This window comes from Megalops cyprinoides, chromosome 2, assembly GCF_013368585.1.
Source record: "Megalops cyprinoides isolate fMegCyp1 chromosome 2, fMegCyp1.pri, whole genome shotgun sequence".
NCBI lineage: Eukaryota > Metazoa > Chordata > Actinopteri > Elopiformes > Megalopidae > Megalops > Megalops cyprinoides.
The window spans coordinates 63,088,018-63,103,948 of record NC_050584.1 but is presented as its reverse complement, the minus strand read 5'-3'; the positions used below and the strand labels follow the sequence as shown (position 1 = coordinate 63,103,948).

Below are 15,931 nucleotides of genomic sequence, written 5' to 3'. Positions count from 1 at the left end.
GCTAGCCGCGTGGCGAAGCGCTTACTTTTTATCCAGGATGTAGCCTTCGACTTTGTGCAGCTCCTTCCCAAAAAGACCACAGGGTTTGAAATTCAGGCAGCATCGTTCCCCGGTTCTGTTGAAAACGAGAAATGAAACGCAGCTCGTTTCGGTTGATGAAATGACGGTAGACGAAAAAGGGGGGCTCTCCTCCCCCTCTCAGCTCCCGTAAACGGTCCGATGTCGGCGGCGCCGGCGGCAGAGTGGGCGTCCCTTACTTGTGGTTGACCACCTCCACGTTCCCGTACTGCTCAATCCACAGCTGGCCCACGATGATGTTGTGCACGCAGCAGGTGGGGTTGGTCCAGGTGTACGCTTCGTTGTACCTGAGGGCACGCAAGGAGGGTTGGGATAATGTAACACTCCAATAAATACTGTAATGTCAGTTGATGTAACGTGTAATATAATGGGCGGCAGTGTAGCATAGTGGTTAAGGAACAGGACTCATAACCTATGTAAGTCGCTTTGGATAAAAGTGTCTGCCAAATGAATAAATGTAAATGTAAATATAGTGAGATCGTACACATTACATTATGTAATGTAATGTAACATAACATACTGGTACTGAATGTAAATGTAAATTAATGTAATAATGTAATGCAAGTACACGTAATGTAATGTAAAGTGATGTACCGCAATGTAATGGTACTGTATGGCTGGTCTTACTTGGGCAGCTCCAGGGTTATAATCCCTTTGGGCTCCGCCTCCACGCTCTTCCCCCAGAATTTGAGCTTGGGATAGATGGACCCGTGGAACACGAAGTCGTTATTCAGACCCTCGGCGTGAAAGGCGCTGACCGGTGGGTGGTGACTGACCTGTTCTGAGATCAGCCTAAAACCGAGGTCCTCCCTGTTGGAGCGGAGGGACACGAGAGAGAGCCTGTACTCAGACACCGCTATGGAGCCGACGGACTGACCAATAGCTGCTTGCTGGGAGTAAAGCAAACCTATGACTGAACAGGGCTTCAGCATGAACAACCTGAGGCCTCCCCAACAGACCCTCCCCCCTCCATTTAAAATGAATGGATGAAACTTCCCCACAGGGAAAAAAAAAAAACGGATTTATGTATTATGCTGAAGAGTGTCAAAAGTTGTATTATCCATCCAATGTATTCGTTTGTAAGGAGCGCTTGTACAAGGGAAGCAGTGGTAAGGAGCAGGATTCCTAACAGTAAGGTTGCCGGTTCGATCCCTGCTGGGACACTGCTGCTGTACTCTTGGGCAAGGTACTTAACCCACAATTACCCCAGTAAATATTCGACTGTATAAACGGATAAAACTGTCACCTGTGTAAGAGCGTCTGCTAAATGGCAGTGCTGTAATACATGACGAGAATGGCTGGAGAACTCCTTGTCCAAAAAGCAGCCTCATGTTCGTCCATGCTGCCATCGCATCCCGCATACTTCACATAGCATTAATTCAGACTGGAATGGATTTGGATTTCCCCTTCATGCTTCACACTTCAGGGGACACACATGAAGCTCTGAAGCGACCCTGGAGCTGCGGGCTGACCGTGACTGCTCAAGTGTATTACTGATTAGACCCCCAAACACTACGCCTCTGTGCTCTCACTGAAACCACTGAAACAGCCAAAGAGCATCGTCCTCACGCGTCTGTGATTTTATACAACAGATATCTTTTTGTTGACACTGGATATCAGTGCAAATGCCGTGTCGCTGCCGAACAGAGGGTAGGGTGAGCCGCTCTGACCTGACCAGCTCGTAGGTCTCTCCCAGCAGCGGGTTGAAGGGCTTGCCTGTCCTCTCCCACTGGGAAGCCACAGCGGACACTGCAAAGGCTGCCACACACTGTAAACATACACACACACACACACACACACACACACACACACAGTGGTTCTCCATTAGATTGCACCACATGGTTAAAGAGAAGGAGAGGATGAGTATTTAATGTAGCGCACAGCGCGTCTCTGGGCCTGGGGAGCTTCTGGGTCAGGAGAGGCAGCCGCTAACCTTCATCCTCTCGATGGAGTCGGACAGGGCATTGGCCTGGTGGATGAGGTACGTGTGCTCCATGTACTCAGTCAGGCGCTGCAGGAAGCTCAGGGGCTCGTTGAAGATGACCGGCATGGTGATCTTAGAGAGCTCCTGCGAGGTGGAGGAGAGACAGAGAGACAGACAGACAGTGTTAGAGAGAGACAGACAGAGAGGGAAAGAGAGAGAGGGAGAGAGAGAGAGAGAGAGAGTGACAGACAGATGGAGAGAGAGACAGAAAGAGTGGGAGAGAGACAGACAGAGAGAGGGAGAGACAGATGGAGAGAGAGAGGCAGACAGAGTGAGAGAGAGAGAGTAAGAGATAGAGAGAGAGAGACAGAGAGAGAGAGAGAGAGAGAAAGAGAGAAGGACAGACACAAAGGGAGAGAGAGAGACAGCAAAGGTGGAGTGTCACAGAGTGAGAGAAAGACACAGGAAAAGAGGGAAGGATACAGGAGACAGAGTTTAAGAGTGAGAGTCACAGAGTGAAGAGTGTGAGTGAGAGAATGTGGGAGACAGTAACAGAAAGAGAGAAAATGGGGGGAGACAGAGAGAGGCAGAGAGAGAGTAAGGGTGGTGTGAGAGACAGAAAGAGACAAGAAAAGAGGGAAAGATACAGAAGGAGAATGTGACGGTAAGAGTGTGAGAGTAATAGAATGATAATGTAACGTAAAGAAAGAGTGTGAGAGAGTAAAAAAGGTAGGGAGGGGGAGAGTCAAAGAAAAGAGAGAGAGAGAGAGATCAAAAGGCGGGCGGTAAATAAAGCACTCAGGCAGCAGGTTCAATTTCATATAAGCCTAAGAGAGAACTGGGGTCTGATAAAAGGGCTCAGCAAAGCGAAATGGGAATGAAGGGGGAACCAAGTGGCCGGGCCTTCAGATGTTTCTTCAGCTTCAGGCGCATTTGCAGCACTGGGGTCACTGGATAAAAAAAAAGACACCTCCCTCCTGCTGTCTGTAATGTTATCATCAACAGAGCTGATTTCACAGGGAGGGAGCCAGGCCAACCATGTCACCCGCTCTCCGGTGGGCCTCACAATACGTGGCCCCCACCACGTCAGAAAAAGACATCCCGAGAAATAAAAGCCGTCACGCGAAAGCCATTTGCATGCCACTCGTCCTCTACAGACGTGCGTGCTGCTCGGTTTCATCTGTGCAAACATATCTCGCACAGGAACTCCCGAAATCTCTGTGAAGATGAACAGTCAGAGCACGGTTAATGTAGACCGCAATCTGACTGCACCCTGGAGTCCCCGCTACCTGACCGCTGAGCGAGCCTGGATTACCACACCGGCAGTCCCTTTTATGTGGCTGACCTTCCGAGGCTACGGCTAGAACAAGCTGCCACGACATTACTTCATTCAACTTTTACTACTTACATACCCCTTCCATCATTACACAGACCTCTGGAGGAAATGTCATGAGAATTGTACCCTGCTTTTGGACTATGTATATTTTAGAATCGATGTGAACAGTTCCATTCTGAAATACCGTTCCCCCACTGGAAGTGAGTTTCCCCACTGGAAGTGCATACAAACACCGCAGTGCTTAATTCATTAAGGAGAGATAAGAAGGCCGGAGAAAAAAAAAAAAACAGCAGGAAAAACTGGAGGAGCTCACCATTCCTATGCACTTCCTCAGAATGCTCCAGATGCTGAAATCATTCCTGGAGAACATGGGGGCCGGCAAACTCGTCCTGAAAACACACACACACACACACACACACAGAAAGAGAGATAAAGCTGGTCAGCATATGGAAATCATAGGCTTACAGTCATTTCACTCATTTTTTTGATCCTCATAAAGGAAAAGGACCATTGTGCTGTTAATTGTCAGCTAAAAACGTTCCTTGTGGAAGGACAGCCTTCTAACATTGACTCATTTGCTGCCATTCTAATACTGGGAGGTACAGGTCCCAATATGAATCCCTGGAGACTTTTTCCTCTGGAGATATATGTACTAGGCAGCTTATCATGGATTAGAATGAAAAATTTACACTGAATGACTGGGTTTTGGATTGGAGGTGGAAAAACTGATTTTTAACCAGGTTTCAGGGAAAGAGGGCATCCAAAGTGTGTGGGCACAAAGCTGGATTTGAACGACTGGCGAAAAAAAAAAAGAAAACCCTGTTAGTGGATCGGTGCACAATGACGACCTCATTCACTGCAGCAATTCACTCTCATACAACACACAGCAAAATCACACAAGTCAAAGCCAAAAATATTAAATCAAAAACAACGCAAAGATCCACTCTCTTCCCTTTTCCAAACACGGACACGTTGACAGAAATAATGCCGTTAGTAATAAGTACTCGCACAAGAGGAAGCATATCAGCTATATACATCACTCTCCATGCTAACTCATATCCCTGATGAAACAGTCAAAGCCAAATATAGAGTTCAGTTTATTTATACAGCGCATTTCACATCCAGTGTCACAACGCATTCACAGAACAAACCCATGAAGACAAAATCATGAGTGACACACAATCAGAGCAGGCACCTGTGTAAACAATAAAAGCAATACAGTTTAAATCTAAAATAACAAAAAAAAAAAACAGGTGATGTACATTCTGGGTATTTTTGATACTGTAAACGCTGGATATTTTTCTCTGTTTAAAACATTTCTTTAAAAGGTTACACAGTAATCTTAATAGCATTGCACAGAGCAAAGTCATACTGTCCACTAGTAAGACATTTTACTCCAGATAAAGTTAAGCACTCCTCCAGCATGGATTTCATTGTCATTTTGCTTCCTGCAGTGTTTTATGAGGTCCTTGGACTCAGTCGTACTGGAAGCAGGAGGGCCGGGGGTCCCGCCCCCCAACTTTGAAAAGCCCTCCCGCCCCCACAGTGCATCCTGGCCCCTGCATTTTGAGATCACAAGTGTTAATTCCTGGTTATTCTACAACAGCACCTTGTAAGACTAACAGCCATTTCTCAAAATATTAACATACAGTACATATTAATGTACAATCAAATATCACACGCACATAATGTGAATGTCATCACTATACACATAGTAGCCTTAAAGCATGTTAGTAATACACTGTTGATATCTGTGTTTGTTCGATAGCTAGCACAGGCCACCTAGGCTGCAAGTGCAAATGATCTCACGAGGAGAAAAAAAAACAAACATAAATACATCACCTGCTCAGGTGCCTCAAGCAGATTGGAATATCTAGAGTCAGACTGGGATATCTAGAGTAAGCCTGGGATATCTAGAGTCAGACTGGGATATCTAGAGTCAGACTGGGATATCTACAGGCGGACCAGGATATCTACAGGCTGACTAAGATCCATACGGTCAGACTAAGATACCCACAGGCAGACTGGGACATCTACAGGCAGACTGGGACATCTACAGACAGTCTGGAACATCTACAGGCAGACTGGGATATCAACAGGCTGTGCGATCGGGTAGCTGAAGCAGCTCTAATGATGGTTCATCTTGTATTCACGTTTGTTTGGGCTGCCTGCAGGAAGCCGATCTCCTGGCTCCAGCGTGGCTCTGTCACGGTCTGCTGGTTGCAGGCCCGGGTCTGACTGCCAGCCTTTACAACAGCCTCAACTGATACAGGCTAATGGGCCCGTTCTAATGGCTGCTGATGGCACTGTACGGTTAAGGCGGTAAAATAATACTAAAAAATAAAATAATAAAATATATAAAATTGATGGATTACAACTGAGAAAACAATTGCAGAATTGCTCTTTTTTTGCCCCAATTTTTGTTTGGGAATTTATAACTGTAATCTTTCCAAGCTTGGCGTAACCCAGTTGAAACAACCTTATTTTGGTCTGTCCCGTGACGAGCAGACCCTGAGAGGGTAACACCATCACCTGTCTGCACCCAAAGGGTAGCTTCCTACAGCTTCCCAACACTGGTCTGAAGTTACACGTGTGCATGAACAGCACCGAGTTCATCTCCATATGGGTACTGTTCTGTAGTTTCTTACCCCCTCTCGTTCAGTAAACAGGGTCTCCATGTTACCGCGCTAAGGAGTGCTGTGCAGGTCAGCCTCCTCATTTTCTGGAACCACACAGAGCTATGCCGATCCCAGCTGAGCGGGAGGGGGGCCATTCCAAAGACGAGAGGAATTGGGCCAATGCTGGAGCTCCAATGTGCAAGGAGTCGCCAAGGAGACACCTCTTTGCATTTCACTATCTGTCCATCTTTTGCCGCAGACTGCAAACTCATCCGTTCACACTTGCTTGAAGTCTTGGTTCAACTATCCCAGTCTGAACATTCATACTATATCCTTGACACGTCTGCTAAACCTTGAAAACCTCCTCTTGCATCTACTACAGCACTTAACAATGTAGCATGTTATGTAATGGCTTCGACTATCAGATTACAACACTGGCTGTTTACTTATAATCTTATGATCGTCTCTGCTCTTAGCCTAGCCTTTTTGCGTGCACTTTTGTAAGTCGCTAAGAGAGGATAAGAGCGTTAGCCAAATGACTAGATGTACATGTGACTGTTATCTCCTTATTTAATCAAACTGAATAGGCGTTCAATAATAGCCCTTAGCTCAGTTCAGGTATCAACCAGTGACCATTTACATTTGCACAGCAGTAGGTTTCAATGCTGACAATGGACAAACACAGAGGTTTATGAAGAAACGGGGTAAAAGAAGGAGAAAGAAAAAAAAAAACCTTTAAAATCCCAGACTTTCACCAATGCATAGCGCACCCACAGGTTTAGCAAGACTTCACGCACTGGACACCGCTGGACTGGAAGAGTAACAGTATCACGCTGTACCCTCATCAATCTTTCACACAGCCTACACAGAGAACCGCTTCTTTTCCACAAGCTTTTCTCCTCTCAAGCTCAGGGCTAACCACAGCTCTTCAATTATTCAGGGCCTGCTCGACAGACCCAGAGACAAAACGAGAAGATGTCGTCTTCTGGAAAAGAAATAGATTTTTTTTCGGAAGAGACTTCTTTAGACAACAAAGAGGAGGCACCAGAGTTGACGGGCAGGTGAGGCGGGGAGAGGGAGAGAGGAACAAATGCCGGACCCATGCGGCATCTGAGGTTTGAAGCGAGGGCTGCTGTTACCCAAAGAACGGAGATGTAAACAAGCACCAGTCTGAGGGAAACGGAGGGAGGGGGGACACCGGAGATGGGGTGTTTGTTACCGACCTCCGCGCAAACCGCTCGCAGCTAAACGGCTGTGTGGGAGACAGCGTGCCCGCTGTTTTTATGTGCGCTGAAACAGCAACCGGCACGGGCAGATCAATGCACTGCATCACAAATCTGCAAAAGGCCTCTTTACGGTTTCAGTTTTTCCACACAAAGGAAGGAGGACAACAATGGGAAGGAGCAGTCAGAAGAAGAGCTCTGAAGCTGCCTTCCTGAGCGCCGAAAGTGCGCCTCTACCCTTTGCGCCTGTTCTGGCCGTACTCTGCCCCGAGCGGAGTGCCGCGGGAGGAGGTGGGAAGGGGGGGGGGGGGGGCGCGTTCGGGCGGAAGGTAAGGCTAGAGGGTCGGAGCGGCGCTCACCTGTGCTTCTTGATCCCGTTGGCCTGGGGCTCCTCGTCGCCGCGGCGATCGTCCTGCGACATGCCGACGGGGGTGCTGCGGCCGCTGCCGGACTGGACAGACTCCTCCTCGAAGGAATGGCTGGCCACCGTCTCGAACCCGCTCATGGAACGCTCGGAGTCGGACTCTGCTCGGGACAAGCGGAGGGGACCATGTCAGTGGAAAACCTGCAGCGACTGGCAAGCCCGTCCCGACGGCAACTGACACCTACCCCCCGACAGGCGCCCGCGGACACCTGATCCAGGGATACTGTTGCCTTTAAAGGTGGTGGCGCCGGGCCCTCACCCCTCCGACAGCACAGCCAGAGCTTAAGGCTTCACACTGCTGCTGATCCATTACCATCAAGACTGTCATCATTATTACCCCCCCCCCCCCCCCACACCATCATCTTCATCACCACCATCACCATCAACATTATCACCCCCACCATCACCTTCAACACCATCAACATCATCATCATTATTCCCTCCACCATCATCATCATCATCACTACCAGCATCACTATGAATCATTATCATCAACATCACCATCAACATTATCATCACCATCATCATCATCATCTTCTTCATCACACCCCCACTAACATCACGATCATCATCACCATCACCTTATCTCCTTATCCTCGAGGCTTCATACTGCAGCTAAATTACTACAATCCACATTGTTATCACCATCACCCCCCCCCCACCCACCACACCACCATCATCATCATCATCATCATCATCATCTCCATTACCTTAAACATTATCATCACCATCATCATTATCGTTACCAACATCGTCTCTCCAATGTCACCGTCATCACCATTATCCTAAGTACCATCATCAGCATCTAAAACATCATCATCGTCACCAACATCCACATCTCCAATGTCACCATCATCATCATCATCACCTTATTGTTCCTCATCACCATATACATCATCGTCATCACCACCACCACCATCGTCATCGTGACGGCAGAAAACCAATCCAGCGCCATTAAACGGAGGCTCCTTCAGCTCCGCTGCGATAAGGACCGTTACAGCAGGTCATTCCTGCCCACCGCAATAGCCATCTTCAACGACTCCCCTCTGTGCCAGGAGAGCAGACCCCTCCACTCAGTGGCAATTTGCACAATGCGCATTTTACTTTTAATTTTCACATTCTGTTATTATTCTACTTATTTTTATTTCGTTTAGTAGTTTTTGCATATACATATTTTGGAATTCTGTGTTCTTTTTAGTTACCTCATTGTGTGTGTTTCTGTAAGTTATGTGTGTCTTTTGTCATTATGTGAATTGCTACTGTAACACTGGAATTTCTCCTTGGGGATAAATATAGTACTCTATCTATCTATCTATCTATCTAACGCCCCCATAACCAGCAGTGTCACAGGTTATGATGTGAGGTGACTCTGGCCACTGCAGGCTGTCTCCTTCCCCGGACTGAGGGCTCCGCAGACACCCAGCAGATCAGGACCGGCCCTGTGTCCGCAAGGCTCCTCCAGCTGAGCTCCCACACAAGGCTCCTCCCGGTGAGGCTCAGGGCGCAGGGCCCCAGTCACATTAACCTGCAGTGCACGCGGCCTCACCCAGGGGGCGCTCTCACGACTTGCAAAGCACATCTCATCCCTTTCCACTGCCGATATCCCCTTTCAGCCTGGCTGTAAGCACCACGCACAGCCCGAGTTTAAACCAGCAACCTTCTGGTCACAATTACATTACATAATTTTCATTTAGCAGACGTTATTATCCAGAGCAACTTATATCAGTTACAGAGCGACTTACATCAGTTACAGTTTTTTTTTTTTTTCATTACAAGTGGATATTTACTGAGGCAATTGTGGGTTAAGTACAGCAGCAGTGCCCAAGCGGGGAATCGAACCGGCAACCTTTTGGTTACGAGTCCTGCTCCTTAACCACTACGCTACACTGCCGCCCACAATCCTGCTTCCCCTGCCACTGCGCCTCGTTGCTGTTCCAACGGTGATGCGGTGTACGTGTCCTGAGAGAAGATCTTTACGGGAAACCGCTTTAAGAAACAGGGCACATCCTGGCAAAGCCAGCGGAGCTTTTTAGCCTCTTCTAAAAAGCCGCCGGCCACTCCTTTACTCATTCAAGCCAAGGGAGCACACAAACAAAAATGTCCAAAAGCCCCCCACCCCCACCCCCCACTCCAGGGACTCAATACCTCTGAAAGCTGCAGTCATTTTCAGGGGGAGAGAGCAGGAAAAAAAACAACCCTTTCAGATGAGACGGGGAGATAATAATCTCCAGTGCTGCAGCTTGTGGTCGATGTTAAAAGTCACACTAAAATAGAGGCGGCTTCATTGGAAGAACGGTGCGAGCCAGCTGGGTTACTGACAGTCCCCCCGGGCACCGAGATGGCTGGACATTATTCTAATTCTCACCTTCAGTCTCAGTAAACAAAGATTTGGTCCCTTAATTAAGTGGATGATCTCTGCTTTATTTATCTTTTATATTTTCTCCACATTAGAGAAAAAGGTGCTGGGATCACATGGAAAGGTAATGCTTAGCACCACATGTTCAGAGCTGTCTCAAGGTCATGCGGCATAGCGGTCAGAGAACTAGGTTTATAACCAGTAGGCAGTAGACTTGAATCCCACACGGGACACAAACATTCACAGACATGGACTGGACAGCACAACATCTCATTTTCCGATTACACTGCAGATGCATGGTGTCACTCCCTGTGTAAGGTCCCGTATGAAAAAATCTATTTAGCCCTCACAAGCACTACATGAAAATTCACATACACTTGTGCCAGCCGGCATGGATCACCATTCGGTTTGCCATGTCACTATTCATTCTGTAAGTGATGCTGCCATGGTATCTTGATCGTGTAAGTCACGGTTAGGCCATATTTGACATAAATAGTCACAGCCTATGAGAGTCTATGTCGGGCCGCATAAGTGTTTGCAAATGTTATGTGGTGTTGTAGTAGGTGTCACACACTAGACAGAAAGTGTTGCTCATTCTCTTGTAGTCACATGCCATACTGTGATCACAGCCTACAAAAACACGAGTCCAGGATATTCTTGTCGTCAGAACCAAGCCGTTACATGCAAGACTGCTTTAGACCATGGGACATGAGGATTAGACTTTAGGGCAGAAGTGCATCACAGTGGTAATGAGCAGGACTTGTAACCAAAAGGTTGGTGCTTCAATTCCCCACTAGAGCACTGCTGCTGGACCCTTGGGGCAAGATACTTAACCCACAATTGCCTCAGTGACTATCTAGCTGCAGTAAATGAGTAACATGTAAAAAATGGTAACCTATTCATGTCGCTCTGGGTAAGAATATCTGCTAAATGCCGATAATGTAATGCAAAAACACATTTTCCATTGGTGTGACTGGGTGTTCTGCATAGCACTGCTACACAGCACTGAATGTACAATGTAAACACTCATTAAAAAAAAAAAAACAAAGACTGGCACGGCTGAAACACTACCCTCCCTTCCCCTGGTAAGACTGCCCTTCCATCTCACATCAGACAAAGGCTGATTAAAACCCAATCTCCCTCCTTGCCTCGCCGTGTCAGCTGAGAAGTCCTCGTTAAGCCGCCGTTAAAGCCAAAGTAACGTTACCCGAGGGTTTCCGAGTGCTTGACCCTTGAACTTTCACAAATGGAGGAAAAACAACCCCCAGGGACAACAAAAACGCCAGTGTTGCTCTTAAAAACGAATGGGATTATAATGACAATGTCACCACTGACTTGGAGGTGGCTGAAACACAATGTGCAACAGCAATATGGCTGTTAAATTAGACAGCGTGGGGAATAAGAAGGAGGAGCAAACAGCTGGTATTTAAACACATGCTAATGCACAAATTACCCCCCTGGGAGGCACAATTACCTTATAAAATAACAATTAAATCCTGAAGCCATTTTATGAATTCAGGCTGTATCTACAGTACAGTAAACCCAATACCTATATAAGTCACTCTGGATAAGATCGTCTTCTATATGACAATAATGACCAGAACGAAGGAGAACCAAGGTCCAACTGGTCGTCGTGGTTACCCGGGCGACCCCCTCACCTGACACGGCATCGTAGAACTCATCCTCACTGAGCGCGCTCCGTGGCGAGGACCCCTTGACGACGGACTGCTCCAGCTCGTGATGCTCGGTGGCCAGTGTCTGCAGGGCCTCTGACAGGATCTTGTTCTTCTCCACTTCCTGCTCCAGTTTCAGGCTCCGCACCTGGGACGCCAACGACAAAACCGCAAATGCCGGCATTTACACACCTACCGCCAAACCCGGGTGCAGACCACGGCGATCGCGGCACACGGCTTCTCCAGATTCGGTCAACATTTGCCCTCAACATTTGCCCACACAGTTAAATGCAAGTAGTGGTTCCTACCTTCGCAAACAGTTTGCTGAGATCAGGATGAACTTTTTCTCATAATGAGAAAAAGAAACCACTACATTTTACGTCAGTCAGAGTTAAGGTTAAATGTTAATTAAATACAGGCCAAAGTCTCTACCACTCAGAATCACAAATCATAGAAAACACACTGAAAGCTCTTATAAAGGGCTAAACCTGTTACCTGACCTGAAGGGCTTTTTGTGAATAAAAGGTATGACCTCACCTAACTTCGTGTTACATTCAGTGACAGGTGAGGCAGGTGAATCCTGCCTCATTTGCCTATTTTAACATCATTAGCATGTTAAATGCAAATTCAATTAGGGCAATTTGACAGACGGTTCAAAGCTGAGAAATTCAGCATTCATAAATAACATAAAATACATTTTTTATCAAATGTAATTTGCAGCTATCAGTTCCCTCCTCCTGACCCAATTATGAGACCAGAATTATCTGAGATTGCATATAATGCTTGGGATCGCAATAAAGCAAAACACATGCCCTCTACAGCAGCAGATATTGCAGCAGTGAATTTAGAGGCTAAACTGCGACTGAACACACTCGTAACTTTCGATTTCAGAAATCAATCGAGCCAGACGTGCTGCAGCCCGGTCCATTTTCTGCCACAGAAATAAATTGCCTCTGTAATACACAACAACCTGAAATCAGAGGGAGCGGACCTCAACCGTGTTCTCATTACGAAAACATCCCTGCTGCTGAGAGGGGGGGGGGGCAGGAGGGAGAGGGAGAGAGAGAGGGAGACAGAGAGGTGGTATTGTCACATCTCTTCGCTACACGGTCAAATCGAGCCGAGTCAAAGACCGCTTGTCATGTGACGCGGGCTCTCGGTGAGGTCACGACCTCAGAGATGCCGCGTTCAGATAGCAGCCCCCGCTGTGAGGTAGCTTTAGTGCGTGGCGGCGCAGAGAGGCACCAGGGCTGTTGAGCAAACCCATTGACATGCATTCTCCCGCAGACGGCCTGGGGGCCTCTCTTTCGCTCTCAGACAAGCGTGGCAGTACAATCCGCTTTGCATAGCAGCACAGAGTGTCAGCATCTACAGGCTGGGATCTGACCCCGTGCAGTGCCGCAAGTCCCACTGTTAAACAGGTATCTGAATGCCGTAAGAGGCTCAGGCCGACCACTGTCCCGTTAGGGTCCACCTCCACACACACACACGCACACACACACACACACACACTCGCATACACACACATACCTGCACATACACTCATACACACATGCGCGCGCGCACACACACACACACACACACACACAAACACACACAAACACACATGCATGCACGCATACATATACACACACACGCATGCATGCGACCACACGTGAATGCACAGATGCACATACACTCATACACACGCGCGTGCACACACACCCCTCCATGTCTCTGATTTCCTCCGGGCGGAACACGATCGCCCATCTCGGGGTGGATCGGGTTACAGCGGCCCACGGGATGGCAACGTGACCCCAGCCGTGTCGCTGGGGGACCGATCGCTTTTCGGACGGGCGCGCCGCCATCATTGGCTGACGTTCCCGTGTACACCTCGCGGGATGTGCACACATTATATTACATTACATTACATATATTACATTACATTGTCATTTAGCAGGTTCTTATTTACAGTAATTCACATAGGTTACAATTTTTACAAGTAATCTATTTATACAGCTGGATATTTACTGAGGCGATTCTTGGTTAAGTATATTCTCGGTTAAGATTCTCTTGCCCAAGTATACAACAGCAGTGCACCAACAGTGAATCGAACCAGCAGCCTTCTGGTTACGAGCCCTGCTCCTTACCGCTGTGCTACACTGTTGCACTATAAGTTCATCCGTTTGCTTGTGCCACCTGTATATGCAATGGCAAAATCATGGCAACAGTGAAAAGACTAATAATAATGAAAAGAAAAGTAAAGATGGGAAATAATAGCTTAGGACAGGAGTGTGTCAGTACATAAAAGCCTGGCCCTAAACAACATCTTGCACATGCCTGTAAGTCTCCATGAAGAGATGCTCAAACAGAACTGAGCCCAGCTTTAACTTTTCTGCCTCCGTTTGAGAAAAGGGATCTGAAACTCTGGCAGTGCAAGGTAAATAAAACCCCCAGAGAACAGCAAGGGTGTCCACCGAGGGGCACCGACGAGACTCTGTAACAACGGTGGGGAATACAAGGGGAGCGGAGAGGAAGCATTGCTGCGCTGTGATTGGCTGTCCCTCTGAGGGAGCGGGGGGCGGGGACTGAGAGGACCGCGGCAGGGGATGCCGGGTGCCGCGAACCGTTGGGGCCCCCGAGGGCACGGTGGAGAACAAACAGACCTTCAGCGCGCACACCCCGCCCTGAGGGAAGTTAACCGCCTTGGCAGGTCTCAGGGAGGAGAGATCAGCTGACTGGAGCAGGGCTAGCTGGTGTCTCCACATTCCCCATGTGCCTTGCCACGCTATCTGCTATCGGAAACAAAAAAAAAAAAAACCCTCCCAAAAGCACTAAGAATAGCAAGACCGGGAAGAGCAGGTATGGGACTTAGGTACTTTCTGGTAAGGCAAGGCGACTTGGGAATTCTGGGAATCGTCTGCTGTCTTTAATCATCTGGATATTGTTTACTACAAACCTAACAACTACAAAACGGGGTGGCAGGTTAGCGGTGAGGAGCAGGGCTTGGGACCCACAGGTTGCTGGTTCAATTCCCCGCTGGGGCGCTGCTGCTTGTACCCAGGTACTTAACTTAGAATCGCCTCAGTAAATATCCATCTGTATAAACGGAAACTATGTAAAAATTGCAACCTATGTTAGTCAGTCTGGATAAGAGCGCCTAGTAAAAGTCAGTAATGTCATGTAATATAACTGCTAAGAAAGTAAAAAGCAGCACAAACCCACCTACAACCCCTTATCCCATCACATCTCCTCAGCAGGTTCGGTAGCACCTTAAAGCTTTATAAAATAAAAGCCTGCTCTACTTCTTCGAAGGTATCACGCCAACCTCAAGCCAGGCATCTCAAAGACAGGAAGCAGGAAGTAATCTGAAACTGGATCTGAAGGAGCCGAGAGGTGACATTTAACAGACTGACTGACAGACAAAGCATCCACACTGACTGGTCCAGCTCTCCCTTCTCTAATTCTCTCTCTCTCTCTCTCTCCCTCTCTCTCTCAGACTACTGCGTTTCCCAGACAGCCCATCTATCGATCCTCCACAGCCCACCTCCTCTCTGCCACAGTGGATACGTTAGCACCTTGCACTCTCCAGCACTCCCTCAGTCTCAGACTCCACGCTCCTGACGGAGCTCCTGACGGAGCGCGACCCTCAGCATTGCCAGAGGGCCCACCTCTCCTGGGAACACACCGCACGCTAGTCACAAACAACACGTGAGGTCATTATTACTACACAGCGTGTCTATTTTCCTGTGCTGCTCCAAAACACCGGCATGCTATTGAGAGTCTAAAGTACTGGAAAAAAAACAGAGAAAATTACATCAGGTCGTAAAATTTACAAGAACATGTTTAAACATCCAAATTAGCTCATGTTGGTAACACACAATGCAAAACATAAATGTAAGGACAATATGTAATCTGTATATTGCCCACAATAAGTGGAGTATCTTCGGAAAAGAAGTAATATTTCTTCTAAGATTTCCATTTTAATGAGCAAAAAATAATGAAATATACTGGAATGAGTATTCCATTATATGGGTAATACTTCACACACGAGTGGATGGGATTTCATCAATAGGCTGATTTACATTATACTGCATTATTGTCATTTAGCAGATGCACTTATCAAGAGTAACATAGGTTACTGTTTTACATGTTATCCATTTATACAGCCGGGTATTGACTGACACAGTTCTGTGTTAAGAATCTTGCTGAAGGGTACAGCAGCAGTGCCCCTGCAGGGAATGGAACCAGCAACCTTTTGGTTACGAGCCCTGAACCTTACCACTATGCTACACCGCCGCCCATTAGGAAGTAAGAGAC

The 15,931-nt window shown here is 47.6% G+C and overlaps 1 protein-coding gene across 2 annotated transcripts in view; it reads right to left on the bottom strand.

The window, feature by feature from the left end:
* Positions 1-15,931, bottom strand: part of osbpl1a (oxysterol binding protein-like 1A) — a 44,741-nt gene that overhangs the window by 7,278 nt on the left and 21,532 nt on the right. For both annotated transcript variants that reach the window (XM_036522168.1, XM_036522169.1), the window contains exons 16-23: positions 11,618-11,780; positions 7,539-7,704; positions 3,652-3,727; positions 2,012-2,146; positions 1,749-1,846; positions 706-888; positions 258-365; positions 26-115 (exon numbers count right to left, since the gene is read on the bottom strand). In XM_036522168.1, coding sequence (XP_036378061.1) covers positions 26-115; positions 258-365; positions 706-888; positions 1,749-1,846; positions 2,012-2,146; positions 3,652-3,727; positions 7,539-7,704; positions 11,618-11,780 — 1,019 coding nt within the window. The remainder of the gene's footprint in view (positions 1-25; positions 116-257; positions 366-705; positions 889-1,748; positions 1,847-2,011; positions 2,147-3,651; positions 3,728-7,538; positions 7,705-11,617; positions 11,781-15,931) is intronic.